The sequence below is a fragment of the Moschus berezovskii genome, chromosome 10 (genome assembly GCF_049115385.1).
Source record: "Moschus berezovskii isolate FMDL1 chromosome 10, NW_MosBer_1.0, whole genome shotgun sequence".
NCBI classification, from domain to species: domain Eukaryota; kingdom Metazoa; phylum Chordata; class Mammalia; order Artiodactyla; family Moschidae; genus Moschus; species Moschus berezovskii.
Window position 1 is genome coordinate 67248095 of NC_142469.1, and position 18382 is coordinate 67266476.

The window sequence follows — 18382 nt, forward strand, 5'->3', positions numbered from 1 at the left end:
TAGGGGTTTTACGGAGGTTCCATTGTGTAGACGTGATTGATGACCTCATTGGCCACTGCTGATTAACTCAACCTCCAGGCCCTCCCTTCTCTAGAAACTGGGGGGTTGGGCTGAAAGTTCCAACCATCTAATCACCTGGTTGTTTCCTCAGTAACCAGCCCCCATCCTGAAACTGAGAGCTAACCAAGAGTCACCACTCTAGCTTAAACTCAGGTGTGGTTTGTTATGAACAACAAAAGAATATTCCTTTTACCCCTATCACTTAGGAAGCTATAAGAGTTTCAGGAGCTCTGTGCCAGGAACTGGGGCTGAAAACCAAATAAATATTTCTTATTATATCATAAATTAATATAGCATAATATATCTCAACTGCTGTGTCACTTCACAAGATTACTTCCTAGTTACATCTCCAGGTGGACTGTCTCCAATGTAGTGCCTTCCTAGGGACTTTCCAGGGTAATTCAGACTCATGCTCTTCACCTGGTATACTTTCGCTCCACCGCTATTTAAGGAGCCCTCTGTGTGGGGCACCCAGACTGAGTGGAGACCTTTTGAATGCTTTACTCTGTGGCCTTCTTCCTAGGAGGGGTCAAGCCCTGGATTTCCAAGCCACAGGAGTCTGGCCACCAAGGCCCCCAAATGTCACTCAGCTGGTCAAGCCTGAGGCCCATGGAGCCAGCTCAAAGCAAGGGTCTGCCTTTTTTTTGAGCTGTGGCCTCTTCCCATGAACGCTTCTTGGACCTCCCCGGCCACTTTCCCGCGGGGTAGCGGCATGTGGTCTACGCATCACTATTATGGTGAACAGGTTGGAGAGCCAAAGCTGGGCAGTAAGTTGGCCTTCTGGGGCTCCAGCAGCCTTCTTCCCTCAGAGGAGACCCCTCTGACTCCTCTGTAGTGTCCTTGGCCCTTATCTTCTGGAGCACAAACCCTAGCTTATACCCACACCCTGCTCCTGTTACCAAACTGAACTTCAGTCCACTCACAGTGAAGCTAGTTTACTGAAGCTGGTTGTTGCGAAAGGCAGCTTGTGCTCCAAAGACCTGCCTTCCCCACTCGCTTTCAGGGAAGGGTGTCTAAAGGCAGCCATTTGGAGTAATAGTTGCAGCTTGTGGAACTTTCTTCTGTTTGGTAGTTAGTGAGGTAACATGAAAATGCTTTGGGAATCTTAAAGTCAGCCTTCTGGTTCCAACCAGTCTGCATGTAGTCACCATCCTCCACTTGGGTGGAAGCCTTAGTTTCTGTAAAACAACTCAAACATATGGGTCAGATAATTATATATATCCTGTGAAAAGGAACTAGGACTCTCTTTTTTTAAAAGATCAGTTCAGTTCAATCACTCAGTCGTGTTTGACTCTTTGTGACCCATGGACTGCAGCACACCAGTCTTCCCTGTCCATCACCAACTCTTGGAGCTTGCTCAAACTCAAGTCCATCAAGTCGGTGATGTCATCCAACCATCTCATCCTCTGTCATCCCCTTCTCCTCCTGCTCGCAATCTTTCTCAGCATCAGGGTCTTTTCAAATGAGTCAGTTCTTTGCATCAGGTGACCAAAGTATTGGAGTTTCAGTTTCAGCATCAGTCCTTCCAATAAATAGTCAGGACTGATTTCCTTTAGGATGGACTGGTTGATCTCCTTGCAGTCCAAGGGACGCTCAAGAGTCTTCTCCAACACCACAGTTCAAAAGCATCAATTCTTCGGCACTCAGCTTTCTCTATGGTCCAGCTCTCACATCCATACGTGACTACTGGAAAAACCATAGCTTTGACTAGACGGACCTTTGTTGGCAAAGTAATGTCTCTGCTTTTTAAAATGCTATCTAAGTTGGCCAAAGAATTGATGCTTTTGAACTGTGGTGCTGGAGAAGACTCTTGAAAGTCCCTTGGACTGCAAGGAGATCCAACCAGTCCATTCTAGAGGAGTCCAATCCTGGGTTTTCATTGGAAGGACTGATGCTAAAACTGAAACTCCAATACTTTGGCCACCTCATGCGATGAGTTGACTCACTGGAAAAGACTCTGATGCTGGGAGGGATTGGGGGTGGGAGGAGACGGGGACGACAGAGAATGAGATGGCTGGATGGCATCACCAGCTCGATGGACATGAGTTTGAGTGAACTCTGGGAGTTGGTGATGGACAGGGAGGCCTGGCGTGCTGTGATTCATGGGGTCGCGGAGAGTCAGATACGACTGAGCGACTGAACTGAACTGAATTTGGTCATAACTTTTCTTCCAAGGAGCAAGCATCTTTTAATTTCATGGCTGCAGTCACCATCTGCAGTGATTTTGGTGCCCCGCAAAATAAAGTCAGCCACTGTTTCCACTATTTTCCCATCTATTTGCCATGAAGTGATGGGACCAGATTCCATGATCTTTGTTTTCTGAATGTTGAGTTTTAAGCCAACGTTTTCACTCTCCTCTTTCACTTTCATCAAGAGGCTGTTTAGTTCTTCTTCACTTTCTGCCATAAGGGTGGTGTCATCTGCATATCTGAAGTTATTGGTATTTCTCCCGGCAATCTTGATTCCAGCTTGTGCTTCATCTAGCCCAGCATTTTGCATGATGTATTCTTCACATAGGTTAAATAAGCAGGGTGACAATATACAGCCTTGACGTACTTCTTTCCTGATTTGGAACGAGTCTGTTGTTCCACATCTGGTTCTAAGTGTTGCTTTTTGACCTGCATACAGATTTCTCAGGAGGCAGGTAAGGTGGTCTGGTAGTCCCATCCCTCTAAGAATTTTCCACAGTTTGTTGTGATCCACACAGATATTTAAGATATTTAAATATATAAATAAAGATATTTATCTTTATTTTGGCTGAGCTGCACAGCTCAAGGACACCCAATTTCCTGACCAGGGATCAAGCCCAGGTCCTGCAGTTAAAGCGCCAGATCCTAACCACTGGACCACCAGGGAAGTCCCAGGGCTCTGTTTTATTGATGAACTATTGTTTAAACCATCATTACTTTTCTTGCTTGACTGCTTTGTCTTTGTATTCTTTCACTTCCCTAATTAGTAACTTCTTGAGTCTGCTCTTTAGAACTCTAAGAAGGCCTAGGAGAATAAAGTCTTTTTCTACAAAAATAGAAACCAGGCACATAGTGGGGCTATTTTACCCAAGAAGATCCTGTTCAGTTTCAGTTTTTACTTCTCTTTGATATTCTTCAGTCCTGAGGGGAACAAGGGTGGGACAAGAAAGGGAACAAAGTTTGGGATAGAGAGGGTAATCATAAACTCAGCAGGGGGACTCAGTTTCATCCTTCCTCTAAAATTAACCTTCTTTTCCTAGCCTCTTCCTCAGACAGCCTTTTTCTACAATCCCCTCTGGGCATTCTCACTCCTCTGCTCCTTGACCTCACCTGCGCCCAGTGACCAATGAAGTCACTATGCACCTGAAGGATGTTAAATTTAAGAACTTGGTTTTCTATACAGTGGAGAGTCTTTCCAGACTTTAACAACAACAGTGTCAGAGTTTGGGTCAGAGATCGGAACCAGAACGGACAAAGAGTCATCAGATTTAATTTTTTAAAATCTTGGCTATGCTGGGTCATTACTGTGGCACATGGACTCTCTGGTTGTACTGCTCTGGCTCCAGAGGTTGTGGGTTTAGTTGCACTGTGGCATATGGGATCGTAGTTCCCTGACCAGGGATGGAACCTATATCCTCTGCATTGGAAAATGGATTCTTAACCACTGGATGCCAGGGAAGTACCAAGAGTCATCAGCTTTAAGAGGGGAATTGGCTGTGGGAGGGGCTGAGTGTCTGCAGAGAAGAGCAGGGGCCAGGCAAGAACTGTGTCACAGAGATGGAAAAGGAAGGGGGTTTCTACTAAGGAGAGTGATCAGGGGAGAGAGGTCGGGAGCCAGGCAAGGCTTAGGAAAAAAGACTCCTCAGCTCAGCAAGTGCAGCGGGGGAAGGAAGGCATGGATGAGCAGGAAGTGGAGACAGCTGGTGGAGACAGCACAGTGGAAGAGTTGAAAACAAGAGGAAAATGGTAATCAGGACATGGGACACTATAAAACCTCACTCCTGGAGTTTCATTAAAGGTCAGCTGTCCAGTGTCCCCAAACGTGACTATGGATCAGCATCATTCCAGAACTTGTGATGTCTCTGGGGCAGGAGGCTCAGGGTGGGACCCAAGAATTGCATCTCCAAGTGCCTGGTGATGCTGATGCTGGTTTGTGGAAGGGAGAGCCCTGATCTAGTCCAACCTCCACTACCGCACCTCAGGTAGATGGTTAATGCCTGCCACATGGCACTTACTGCTGCACAGGAGGCAGTGCTCACCATGAAAAAAGTCAGGTCTGGGCAGACGCGAGAGACGCCCGGCTCCCGGCGGCGCAGACGCGAGAGACGCCCGGCTCCCGGCGGCGCAGACGCGAGAGACGCCCGGCTCCCGGCGGCGCAGACGCGAGAGACGCCCGGCTCCCGGCGGCGCAGACGCGAGAGACGCCCGGCTCCCGGCGGCGCAGACGCGAGAGACGCCCGGCTCCCGGCGGCGCAGACGCGAGAGACGCCCGGCTCCCGGCGGCGCAGACGCGAGAGACGCCCGGCTCCCGGCGGCGCAGACGCGAGAGACGCCCGGCTCCCGGCGGCGCAGACGCGAGAGACGCCCGGCTCCCGGCGGCGCAGACGCGAGAGACGCCCGGCTCCCGGCACAACCGACCACGTGCAGAATCGTGGCTGAGAGGAGCTGCCCCGCACCCAGGGTTAGGGCGGTGGCCGAGAGGAGCTGTACCACGTCCAGGAGGCGGTGGCTGCTTGGGCACTGGAGGGCCGAGAGGAGCTGATCCACATTCAAAGCAGGAGGGGCAGCCTTGAGGAGATACCCCTCGTCCGAGGTAAGGTACAGCGGCTGCGCCTTGCTGGAGCAGCTGGGAAGAGGTACTCCACGATCAAGTGGAATGTAAGAATCCAGTGTTCTGGGGAGGAAGGAACAAGATGGCGGAGAGATAAGACGGCGAGACCACTTTCTTCCCCACAAATTCATCAAAAGAACATTTGAATGCGGAGTAAAGTCCACAAAACAACTTCTGAATACTGGCAGAGGACATCAGGCTCCCAGAAAAGCAGCCATTGTCTTCTAAAGGAAAGAGAAGAAATCAAGCTCCACCCACCAGAACACTGACACGTGCCTCCCTAACCAGGGAACCCGGACAAGTCACCCGTCCAACCCCACACACAGCGAAGAAACTACATAATAAAGAGAACTCCACAAACTGCAAGAAGAGGGAAAGGCCACCCCAAGCAAAGCAATATAAGCAAGATGAAGAGGCAGAGAAATACCCAGCAAGTAAAGGAACAAGATAATTGCCCACCAACACAAACAAAAGAAGAAGATATAGGGAATCTACCTGATAAAGAATTTCAAATTTTGATGGTGAAAATGATTCAAAATCTTGAAAGCAAAATGGAGTTACAGATAAATAACCTGGAGAAAAGGATTGAGAAGATGGAAGAAAGATTTAATAAGGACTTAGAAGAAATAAAAGAGTCAATATACAATGAATAATGCAATAGATGAGATCAGAAACACTCTGGAGGGAACAAACAATAGAATAACAGAGGCAGAAGACAGGATTAGCGAACTAGAAGATAAAATTGTAGAAATAAATGAAACAGAGAGGAAAAAAGAAAAACGAATTAAAAGAAATGAGGACAATATTAGAGACCTCTGGGACAATGTTAAACGCTCCAACATTCGAATCATAGGAGTCCCAGAAGAAGAAGACAAAAAGAAAGACCATGAGAGAATACTTGAGGAGATAATAGTTGAAAACTTCCCTAAAATAGGGAAAGAAATAATCACCCAAGTCCAAGAAACCCAGAGAGTCCCCAACAGGATAAACCCAAGGCGAAATACTCCAAGACACATATTAATCAAATTAACAAAGATCAAACACAAAGAACAAATATTAAAAGCAGCAAGGGAAAAGCAGCAAATAACACACAAGGGGATTCCCATAAGGATAACAGCTGATCTTTCAACAGAAACTCTTCAGGCCAGAAGGGAGTGGCAAGACATACTTAAAGTGATGAAAGAAAATACCCTACAGCCCAGATTACTATACCCAGCAAGGATCTCATTCAAATATGAAGGAGAAATCAAAAGCTTTACAGACAAGCAAAAGCTGAGGGAATTCAGCATCACCAAACCAGCTCTCCAACAAATGCTAAAGGATCTTCTCTAGACAGGATACACAGAAAGAGTGTATAAACTTGAACCCAAAGTAATAAAGAAAATGGCTACGGGATCGTACTTATCAATAATTACCTTAAACGTAAATGGGTTGAAATTTTCAAAAAGGCTAGGAAACAATTCTCATAGCCATCAATAGTTCAGTGTTGAGTTCATGAATAGTTTTTAAAGTTTGGGACAAACTGTAGTATTTGCTATTTGAAGTACTATTTGTAATTGGCATATTACGATGTAACATTGGTCTTCATTTCCAACTTAAAACGCCTAAAAATGCCTAACAGATTTTTAGATTTGTGAATTTTAGTTGAAATGTATTTTACGATTTACTAAACCTGCAGAAATATTGAAATATTTCAGAGAACTTATTCACTGTACATTTAATTTATTTTATTTATAAAAGTTATGAACTGTAGAAAGTTTTACTTGTTGGGTCAAATGCTTGTTGCTTCAAATGCTTGTTGCATTTGAAGTGCTAGTTACAAGAAAATCAAATACCTTCAATGTATAAATGCTATTAAGTTTTTAAAGGACTCTGGAGTATAAGTAAGTTTGTTTAAAGAAATTTAGTCTATTCAATCTGAATCAGCTCTGTCAAACATTAATTAAAAGCCTCATTTTAAAAAAAAAAATAAATAAATAAATAATGGTGGTGGGAGGGAGGGTTGGGAAGCTGGCTGGAGGTGGAGGTGGTGAAGTTTATAAATCTAATTAAAAATGAAGTTACATTTCCATTTTCCAAATCCACCCATCCACCAGCGTACTGTGTCACTAGACATTATGTACGATTTTACTTTGCGACAGAAACCATTACATTTAAAAATTCATTACAGCAAGGTGAGTTAGACACATGATGGATGCAGCTTTAATTCTGCCATATATTATTACAGTTAAAATGTAAATGATGAAAAATATTTTGTGCTTATCAGCATTTATGTGGAAATGTGTTTTACAGTGATATATGATGTTATATTTCTATTATTGTGATGAAAAAAAAAAACAATACAAAAAGACGAAGTGTTTATTAAAACATGAAAAAAAAAGAAATAAATGGTTTTGCAGCACTGAAGAGATTATAGAAAGTAAATAAGCTAGATCAGACCTGTTTTATGTAGTAATTTTATAGTTTATTTTAATTATTTCAGTTGTAAAATATTGTTATACTGTTAATTAGTTCTGATTGTTCATATTAAACTATTGTACTTGATGAAAGTGAAAGAGGAGAGTGAAAAGGTTGGCTTGAAGCTCAACATTCAGAAAACAAAGATCATGGCATCTGGTCCCATCACTTCATGGGAAATAGATGGAAAAACAGTGGAAACAGTGTCAGACTTTGTTTTTTTGGGCTCCAAAATCACTGCAGATGCTGATTGCAGCCATGAAATTAAAAGACGCTTGCTCCTTGGAAGGAAAGTTATGACCAACCTTGATAGTATATTAAAAAGCAGAGACATTACTTTGCCGACCAAGGTCCGTCTAGTCAAGGCAATGGTTTTTCCCGTGGTCATGTATGGATGTGAGAGTTGGACTGTGAAGAAAGCTGATCGCCGAAGAATCGATGCTTTTGAACTGTGGTGTTGGAGAAGACTCTTGAGAGTCCCTTATACTGCAAGGAGATCCAACCAGTCCATTCTAAAGGAGATCAATCCTGGATGTTCATTGGAGGGACTGATGCTAAAGCTGAAACTCCAATACTTTGGCCACCTCATGAGACGAGTTGACTCACTGGAAAAGACTCTGATGCTGGGAAAGGTTGGGGGCGGGAGGAGAAGGGGACGACGGAGAATGAGATGGCTGGATGGCATCACCGACTCTGTGGACATGAGTTTGAGTGTACTCCGGGAGTTGGTGATGGACAGGGAGGCCTGGCGTGCTGTGATTCATGGGGTCGCGGAGAGTCGGACACGACTGAGCGACTGAACTGACTGAACTGAACTGAATGCAAAAAAATAAATAAATAAATAAAATTAAAACAAGAAAAAAAAAAAAGTCAGGTCTGTTTTCAAACCAAAACGCTTGATTATATACATCAACATGAGAAAGAGCCTCAACTTAACTCAGTCTTCAAATTAACTCAGACTTTCTAAGAAGCTCTCAAGGAACGGGAAGGGCCGTGGAGGAAAGTCAAGCCATGCAACCCTCATTGATGAAATGTTCAAAAGGGTATTCATCCATGTTGTTGAATGTAAATGTAACATTCCATTCTAAGAATATACTGTAATGTATTTTTCCTATTCTGTAGATAGGTCATGAGGTATATACAGCTTCCATTTTGCTGGATAATGTCTTCTAAGGTGATTGTGCCAATTTGCAGCCACCACTGGCAATGTATGGAGTTCCTCCTGTTGTTCTATATCCTTATCAACACTTAGTGTACTTGCTCTTTCATGTGAGCCTGATTTGTTGGATGATGGTGTTAATATTTCATTGTGGTTCTAAGAGAAATATTAACGCAACTGTGTACTTTCTCATATGTCTGGTGGTGGTTCTTTTGCTAAATGCCGATTCGAATCTCTTGCCCCTTTTTGTACTGGATTACCTGATTTTTTCTTAATGGAACTCTTAGGAGTTATGTTTATATTCTGTATATGAGCCCTTTGCCAGTCACATGTACTGTGAATATCTTCCACTCAGTAGCTTGTTTTTACTTTCTCCATGGTGTCTTTGATAAATAAGAGTGCTTGATTTTTTTGATCGGAATTTTTCATTGACCTACAACGTGTATACAGAAAAGTACACAAATCCTAACGTTCAGTTTAGTAAATTATCAAAAAGTGAACACATTCTTGCAACCAGCACCTTGACCAAGAAACAGAATTTCCAGAACTCCAGAAGTCTCTTTCTCTCCACCGTAGCCAACCATTGTCCTGGCTTCTAAAAAAGGATTTGTTTTGCCGTGAGTTTTCTTAAGGGTAGTGCTTTTTGCTATCCTGCTATTTGTTGTTTTGCCTCTTACCTTTGAATCCACAGTCCACTTGGAGTTGTTTTGCACTTTGAATGATTTTCACATATACGTTGTCTCAGCATTAGTTATTGAAGATACTATTCCTTCTCCAATGATCTGCAGTGGTATCTAAAGTCAGGTGTCTGTGAGTGTGTGTGTGTTTCTGGAGTCTCCACTCTGTTCCATTTATTCATTTGTCCATTTTTATACTGGTACTTCACTTTTTCTTTTTAAAAAATTTTTGACTGCACTACATGGCACATGGGATCTTAGTTCCCCATCAGGGATCAAACCTGAAGGCCCTGCATTGCAAGACCAGAGTCCTAACCACTGGAGTCCTAGTACTTCACTTCTGAATTACTGTATTTCTATAGCAAATCCTGATATCTGGTAGAACAAATCCTCCCACCCTTTTTTCCTTCAAGAAGGACTGTTATTGGAACTTTGAATTTCCTAATAATCTCTTTGTCAAGTTCCACAGGAAAACCAAATGGGATTTTGATTATAATTGCATTGAGTCTATAGTTTAATATGGGGTAATTAATATATTTGGGCTTCCCTGGTGGCTCAGACAGTAAAGAATCTGCCTGCAGTGTGGGAGATCCAGGTTTTATCCCTGAGTTGGGAAGATTCCTTGGAGAAGGGAATGGCAACCCACTCTAGTATTCTTGCCTAGAAAATTCCACGGACAGAGGAGCCTGCTGGGCTGCTGTCCATTGGATCTCAAAGAGTCAGACACAGCTAAGCAACTAACACAGACAGTTCAGTTCAGTTCAGTCACTCAGTCGTGTCCAACTCTTTGCGACCCCATGAACCACAGCACGCCAGGCCTCCCTGTCCATCACCAACTCCCGGAGCCTACCCAAACTCATGTCCATTGAGTCGGTGATGCCATCCAACCATCTCATCCTCTGTCGTCCCCTTCTCCTCCTGCCCTCAATCTTTCCCAGGATCAGCGTCTTTTCAAATGAGTCAGCTCTTTGCATCAAGTGGCCAAAGTACTGGAGTTTCAGCTTCAACATCAGTCCTTCCATTGAACGCCCAGGACTGATCTCCTTTAGAATGGACTGGTTGGATCTCCTTGAAGTCCAAGGGACTCTCAAGAGTCTTCACCAACACCACATTTCAAAAGCATCAATTCTTCGGCGCTCAGCTTTCTTTATAGTCCAACTCTCACATCCATACATGACCACTGGAAAACCATAGCCTTGACTAGACGGACTTTGCTTGGCAAAGTAAACACACAATTAATATCTTTATAATATTGAATCTTCCAATTCAGGAAAATTATTTTTCCTTTACTTAGGTCTTCTTTCATTTCTCTCAGTACTTCATAGCTTTCTTTATAGAAGACATTCAGATATTTTGTTAAATTTATTTCTATGTACCTATTCCTAGTTTTAAAAAAAATATTTATTTATTTGACTGTGCCGGATTTTAGTTGCAGCATGAGGGATCTTCAACCTTCTTAAAGCTGAAAACCCACATCAGTGTTCTGGAGCCAAGACATGAATGCCTAGTTAACTTCACTAGACTATTTTCTTTCTAACTCTTATAGGGCTTCAGTTCAGTTCAGTCGTTCAGTCATGTCCGACTCTTTGCGACCCCATGAATCACAGCACGCCAGGCCTCCCTGTCCATCTTAGTCCTACTAAAAACATAAAATTGTTCATGGAAGAAGGAGAAAGGTCAGTAATTTGGAAGAAATTCTCAAAAATCAGGTTGGGAAGGGTGACAAAATGGAACACTCAGGAGAACTTGGGGGTGGAGCGTTAGCCTTGGGCTGCTGGGCCAGTCAATGGCCAAGATGACCTTCACTGCCCTGGGACCAAGGAAGGCAGAGTTGTTGGTCCCATTCAAGCTTGGAGGTGCGAGTCCCTGAACACAGCTCTGGAGCCTCCTGAACGCACAGATGGTTTCCAACAGCCCAGGATCCTTGACACCTGCCCTGCCCTCCCGTATGGGCAACACCTCATAGCCTTTATTCACCCTCCCAGGCTTTATAAACTTTCTCTCCAAAGAACGACTGGAGCTACAAGGGCAAAGCAGGCTCTGGGGACAGAGAGACACAGTAGCAGGCACTAAGCAAGCTGACGTATTTTATCTGGAAATTGTCCAGCCACTGGTCAAACACTGTACTCATTATCTGAAAACCAGGGCATAGGAAAGTGAGTCCAAAGAGGGTGATGGCTCTACTATTTCTGCCCTTTGGCTTTTGGGATGACCAGGCATTACAGCCTTTGTGGTGCTCTATAGAAAGGGGATACCAGAAAGGGGATAAGGGCTCAAGGGAGGCTGAAGAGCTCTGGCCCTGGGCTGTTTTAATGTCTCAGGGGTAAAGGAGATCCAGAGGACAAGGAATTAAACAGCCCTGCTTCCCACGGTGATACTGGGAGCACACAGTCCGGTACAGGGGTCTAGGTGCTGGGAGGGGGGACCCCGGCCAGGCTGCCGGCAGACCCTTCCTCATGTTGCAGTCCTCTCAGGAGAGAAAGACCGGCAGCCAGCCCTGAGGAGGGGGCCTCTGCCTCACACTGGCCATTCCACTCTACCTGGAGCCCGGAATAAGAAAAGACTGGCTGTCAGAGAAGAGACCTTTCACGGGCCCTGACCTGAGCCATCAGTTGAAAGCACAGGAAAATAAAAAGATCAGCTTATGACCCAATTAATCTGGGAGGGGAAAAGCAAAAATAAAAAATAAAAAGTTGGAATTCCCTGGCAGTCCAGTGGTTAGGACTTAATGCTTTTACTGCTGTGGGCCAGGGTTCAATTCCTGGCTGGGGAACTAGGGTTCCACAAGCCATGTGGTGTGACAGACAAAAAAATAGCGGTGTGTATGTGTTCATTTGTGTTCATGCTTAAGAACACAGAAAATAGCCATGAAATCCCACCAGTAATAACTAAAATGGTCTCATTCTATCATGCTCAGTCAAAAAACCCCAAATCTCTTATGGTAAGATTGCAAGTATTAGCAAACCTACCGGGAGAGGTTTGGGGAAATCAGTCAGCCCATCCAATGTCCTGCCCCACTAGGACAGGATCTCTGATCCTTCTTCCCTGCCATCAGCTAAAGTCCCTGGCCCTCCCAGTCCTCATTCCCTGAGACCCAGACTCCCACCATCACCCTAAGTTTCTCCCAGCTCAGACCACTGTGGGTTGGCATGCCCCAGTCCTGCAACCACTGGCCAGGGCCCAACAGCCCCAGGTGCAGCAGGCTGGCCTCCAGACAATGCCTCCTCTCAGAAGGCCCTGTCCAGATGCCACCTGATGCTCTCAAAGACATCTTTTACCTGTGAGGGGAACAGCATGCCTGACAGATACAAGTTTTTGGTTTTTCCCATTTAAGAGGTTTTTAAAATACTAAATAGTTTAAAATATTAAGATTAAATTTAAATAAATATTAAAATCCAAAAAAACCATTAGACAGAAGCATAACATACATAATCCAGCTCATCCACTCATACAAGCATAGATTAAACACCCACCCTGGCCTTCCAATGTGGCGCTAGTGGTGAAGAATCTGCCTGCCAATGCAGGAGACCTAAGAGATGCGGTTTCGATCCCTGGATCAGGAAGATCCCCTGGAGCAGAGCATGGCAACCCACTCCAGTATTCTCATCTGGAGAATCCCATGGACAGAGAAGCCTGGCCATGGAGTCCCTGGAGTTACAAAGAGTCGGACATGACTGAAGAGACTTAGTACATACACGTGTGACCCAGGAAAGACACTTAAGGTAGACACAGTCCCAGCCTTCATGGAGAAAGCTTAGGCAACCAACACATCAGGAAGTAGGAAGTAAACCCTCATGGAATTCGAATCACCTCCTCACTGCTGCTCTACTCAGGGTCCCCATGGAAGGCGGTTGGAGCTGTATACCCACCCAGCGGAAGGTGTCTTAACCAGCTGTCTTTGCCCCTCTGCAGGCCCTGCCATCCCAGTGGGCGTGGACGTGCAGGTGGAGAGCCTGGACAGCATCTCCGAGGTGGACATGGTACGTGGGGCCCTTGGTGGGCAGTTCTGGTGCGGGATGCCAGGGCTGCTGGCTGCGGTGGGTGGGGCCACGCTGGTACTGGCTGTGCCTGGGCGGGGCCACAGCTGGAGCGGATAAAACTGTGACTTGGAGGTTGACCCAGGTGCCCTGAAATCTAGAGCTGGGCTTCTCTAGCTTCATGAGTCAAAATAACTTGGGAGGGTGCTCTGTTGCTCAGTCATGTCTGATTCTTTGTGGCCTTCTGGACTGTAGCCCATCAGACTCCTCATGGAATTCTCCAGACAGGAATACTGGAGTGGGTTGCTATTTCCTTCTCCTGGGGATCTTCCCGACCCAGGGATTGAACCCCAGACTCTTGGCTCTCCTACACTGGCAGGCAGGTTCTTGCCCAACTTGCGCTGTCTGGGAAGCCCCAGCCTGGGAGGGGATGTTGATTAAATGCAGATCCTAGGCCCCATGCAGATTCAGTCTCTGGGAGTGAGAGACAGCACTTTATGTTCTGAACATATACCTCAAGTAATGTGAGCGGTCAGATGAGCCACACTTGGAGGAGCACAGGAGGCGGACGCGTCCACCTGGAAGTCCTGCAGGTCTCTGATCATCAGTGCCCGCCTCGTAGTCTATGGTGGTGTCCAGCGGGATTGGCTGGTCACCAGAGCCTCTCTGAAGAAGTCTCATTTCAGCTGAGACCTGACAGCTGTGGAGAGGGCACAGCAAGAGCTTGACTGAGGTCTCTGAGGCAGAAGAAACAGGGAGTTTGCAAAAAGAAAGACAAAAGAGGGAAGTGAAGGATTGAAGAGATGGGCTGGTTGGTGATCACCTCTACGGACCGGCCTGCAGGACAGGCAGGAGGGGTCTGGGTGTAGCTGGTAGGGCAGAAATGGGCATCCACTCTGAGCCCAACATCACAGGCATTTTTCCAGCCTTTCTGCACCTGCTCCCAGAAGACTCATCAGCATTTGTGTCTTAGCTCTGGCTGCGGTGTAAGGGCTTCATTCTTGGTTTAAGACACAACCACGGAGACACTTGTTAACAGAATAAGCTTTCAGGCTGAAATTATACTGCTGCCTATCTCTTCATCCATTCATTCCCTTCATTTTTTCCATCCTGCAAACATTTATTGAGCATCCACTTCTCTGCTCTTCCAGGCACTACACTAGGGTCTGGAGATTCAGTGGTGGGCAGGACACAATTCTGCCTCCAAAGATCTTACAAGTCTAGCGGTAGAAATCCTCCTAAAAGGGACACTTGACTGTCCAGGTTTCTGGAAGTGTCTGCTGAGTTGAGTCAAATAGTTAGCCAATAGGTAAGGAGCCATGTGTGCATAGGCATTGGTGAGAGTGCAGGGCTTTGGGGAAATCCTGGCCTGCTGGCTCCATGCCAGCCAGAGGGCATCACAGCTGCCATTTTTCCTTTGCAAAGCCCGAAGGAGGAGCTGTGCAGTCTCCTGGGCTCCAGTCTCACAAGGCACGAGAATGAGTCATTCTCTTTCCTGTGGCAGCGGTGGCTGTTGTCCGGCAGGACAGCAGACTGTCACCCAGACCCTGGAGGCTGAGCCTGAGGCATCCATCATGGTGGTGGTAGGGACGGTCAGGAAGGGAGTTTTGTAAGGCATCTCTGTCTGGTCTGACCCCTGCTCCACAGGACTTCACCATGACCTTGTACCTGCGGCATTACTGGAAGGATGAGCGGCTGGCTTTCCCCAGTGCCAGCAACAAGAGCATGACCTTCGACGGCCGGCTGGTGAAGAAGATTTGGGTCCCCGATGTGTTCTTCGTTCACTCCAAAAGGTCGTTCATCCATGACACCACCACAGACAACATCATGCTGAGAGTGTTCCCAGATGGGCAGGTGCTGTATAGCATGAGGTAACTGTCCCCGGGGCCATGGTCTCTGTCTAGTGTCATTCTAATACGTGTGGACAACGCCAGGGAAAGTTTGGCTGATATACCACTGTATCGTCGGAGCTAAGTGCTTTTCATGGTAGGTGAGGAAACAGTATTTGTGGAATGAATTAGTTATTCAATTTTGGGTTAAAAAACCACCACAAAGAAAAAACAACCCTCTATTTAAAAAAAAGTGTGGTCTGTCCATTTGGCCCTGGAGAGTTTGGCACTGTGGTTGGGTCTGTGGAATACGTGGGAAGGTCTGAACCTTCTGATAACAGAACTCTCTAAAGATGAAATGGCCACCGTAGTAGGTGGTAACTTCCCCATCACTGGGGATCTTAAGCTTGGGTTAGGAAACTAATTGAGCCTGAATGAATTGAAGGAGACAATGACCTTCTTTACACCCTCCACCTCTGGACAGCCTATGATTCTATCATTCTATCAAACATATTATCAATGTTTATTAATAGTAAGCATTAGAAAAATAGCAATAGTTACAGCTTAGTAGGTGCTACCGTAGAATGTCTTCTGGGCTGACTTGAGTGACTGCAGTCTTATCTCCCACCTTCCTGGCCTGCCTGTACAGTTTGTCAGAATTTGATGCTAATAACCTTGAGTGGAGGCTGCGGAGGCATAACCTCCAGGCATCTCTGGGGAAGGTGGCTCTCTGGATAAGAACAATGCCCGGGGGAGGTGTCAGGGTGGGTCATTCACAACCAACACCCTCAGGAGCTGGCATCTGGGCAGAGCAAATACCACCATCTACAGAAGACAAAACTCTAAAAGTTAACTTAGAGGGACTTCCCTGGTGGTCCAGTGGTTAAGACTCAGTGCCTCCAATGCAGGGGACACAGGTCCGATCCCTGGTTGGGCAAATAAGGTCCAGTGTGCCACATGGTGCTCAAAAAAAAAAAAAACAGTTAACTTAGAGACCTGGGTTTCCAAGCTTCTGGAAGCAGGCAGCTGCTCCTGGCCATGTCTGTGCCCTCCTTACTATGGGTAGACAGGCGAGTCAGGTCACTGCGTGAGCCGACATGTTTGTTTGGGTTCTAGGATTACGGTCACTGCCATGTGCAACATGGATTTCAGCCACTTTCCCCTGGATTCTCAGACCTGTTCTTTGGAGCTGGAAAGCTGTAAGTATCTGTATTCGTAATGACAGATCTTTGCCTTCTTCCCTCCCTGTGCCATTTTAGTAACTCTGAGACTGAGTTAAGAAATAAGACCTATTTACTCCCAGGCTGGTGTAGGAGGGCCCTGTTGCTCCACCTTGCCTCAGAAGACAAGGAGGCAAATTAACTTCTTTTCCTCTCCCCAAAGATGCATATACAGATGAAGATCTGATGCTGTATTGGAAGAATGGGGACGAATCCCTGAAAACAGATGAAAAGATCTCCCTATCTCAGTTTCTGATTCAGAAATTCCACACCACTTCCAGACTGGCCTTCTACAGCAGCACAGGTAGCTAACTTCTGCCACGGTTGGGTTCACATGTGGAAGAAAACACATTAGAATTCTTCTTTGGCCCCCTTCCCATGAAAAGAATTTTTTTATTATTTTAATAATGCATAGTGCAACAAAACAAAAATAGCACTTAAATGCAGAGGATTTAGAAGTTGCTGCCCTCTGAAATTTCATGGCTGGAGGCACTCATTCTGAACAATTCAGCAAATATCCTTGCAGACATCCTGATTAATTATGTCATTTTACAAAATTATGTAATTTTACAAAATCGTTGTTGTTGTTTAGTCACTAAGTAATATCTGACTCTTTTGAGACCCCATGGACTGTAGCCTGCCTGCCTTCTCTGCCCATGGGATTTCCCAGGCAAGGCTACTGGAGTGGGTTGACACTTCCTTCTCCAGATGATCGTTCCAACCCAGGGAGAGAACTGGTGTCTCCCTCTTGGCAGGCAGATTCTCTACCACTGAGCCACCTGGGAAGCCCTTAGAAAAATTACAAAAGTGTAATTTTACAAAAGTCAGGTTTTACACATGATTCTATAAACTGATTCATCTGACTTAACGATATAGATGGATAGCTTTCCAGGGAAATGTATTTACAACCTATATTCAGAGATATAGATTTATTTCTCATGTGTAGTGTGACCTCTTCTTGGACCCTGGGTCCATATTTGAAGTTTTGAGAGCATCCATTTGTGAGCTCTTCTCTGATCTCACCATCAGCCCTTGTAATTAGTTGCCTAGGGGCATCCTAACAAAGTACCACAAACTGGATGCTTGAAACAATAGGAATGTGTTCACTCCCAGTGCTGAGGCTGGAAACCTGAGGACTCTGCTCCTCCTGAAGGCTCTGGGAAGGAATCCTTCCCTGCCTCCTATCAGCACCTGATGGTTGTGGCCTTACTTCAACCTGGGCCTTTATTGTTATGTGGCTCCCCATGTCTCTGGTGTGTCCGTGGTGTATCTGACTCTTTGCAACCATGTGGACTATAGCCCACCAGGGTCCTCTATCCATGGAATTCTCCAGGCAAAAATACTGGCGTGGGTAGCCATTCCCTTCTCTAGGGGATCTCCCCAACCTGGGGACTGAACCCAGGTCTCCTGCATTGCAGGCAGAGCATTACCATCTGAGCCACCAGGGAAGCCCGTGTTTTTGCGCCTCTATGTCCAAACTTCCCTCTTCTCTAAGGACCCCTATCATTGGGTTATGGGCCACCCTAACTCAAAGGGACCTCACCTTACTTTGATTACACGTACAAAGACCTGATTTCTCAGTAAGGTCACATTCACAGGTGGTGGGAGTTAGGACTTCCATGTGCCTTTATACAATATACAGCTCTGCAGTAGCCACAGGACCATAGAGGACTTCTCACTTCCTTACCTTTCCTGTCCCAGTGCTGAGAAGCTCAGGCCCAGGTGCGGGAAGATTTTGTGCTACTGTCTACTCCTGCATGGCCACCATCTCCCCGTTCGCCTGCCCCCAGCGCCACCCTCTGTCCACAACATCCAACAGTAGAGAAGTGCAAGCCCCAGCCAAGGGACTCAGGACAGCCCATGCCAGCTCCCCTCTATATCCATGGGGTCACATTCATCCCTCTCTTCTCTTCTGCTCTGATGTGTACTTGGCACACAATTTTCTTTTCTCATCTCTTCTTGGCAAGTTTAAGTCATCTCTTTTCTAAAACCTTTTTTTGGAAACAAATTATTTATTTTTTTTGCTGCACCAAGCAGCATGTGGGATCAACCAGGGGTAGAACTTGTGCCCCCTGCAATGGAAGTGTGGAGTCTTAACCACTGGGCCACCAGGGAAGCCCCTAAAGCCATTTGAAGAATTTCTTTTTCATTATGTGCTGCTGTTTTGAGCGTTTTATATGAATTAACTACTGTCTACCCAACA

General features: G+C 45.8%; 1 protein-coding gene across 1 annotated transcript in view; it reads left to right on the forward strand.

Annotated features, from left to right (window-relative positions):
* The window catches only part of GABRR2 (gamma-aminobutyric acid type A receptor subunit rho2), a 49273-nt gene that overhangs the window by 22480 nt on the left and 8411 nt on the right, over positions 1-18382 (forward strand). Inside the window, exons 3-6 of the mRNA XM_055433173.2 lie at positions 13066-13133; positions 14778-15001; positions 16076-16158; positions 16343-16483. Coding sequence (XP_055289148.2) covers positions 13066-13133; positions 14778-15001; positions 16076-16158; positions 16343-16483 — 516 coding nt within the window. The remainder of the gene's footprint in view (positions 1-13065; positions 13134-14777; positions 15002-16075; positions 16159-16342; positions 16484-18382) is intronic.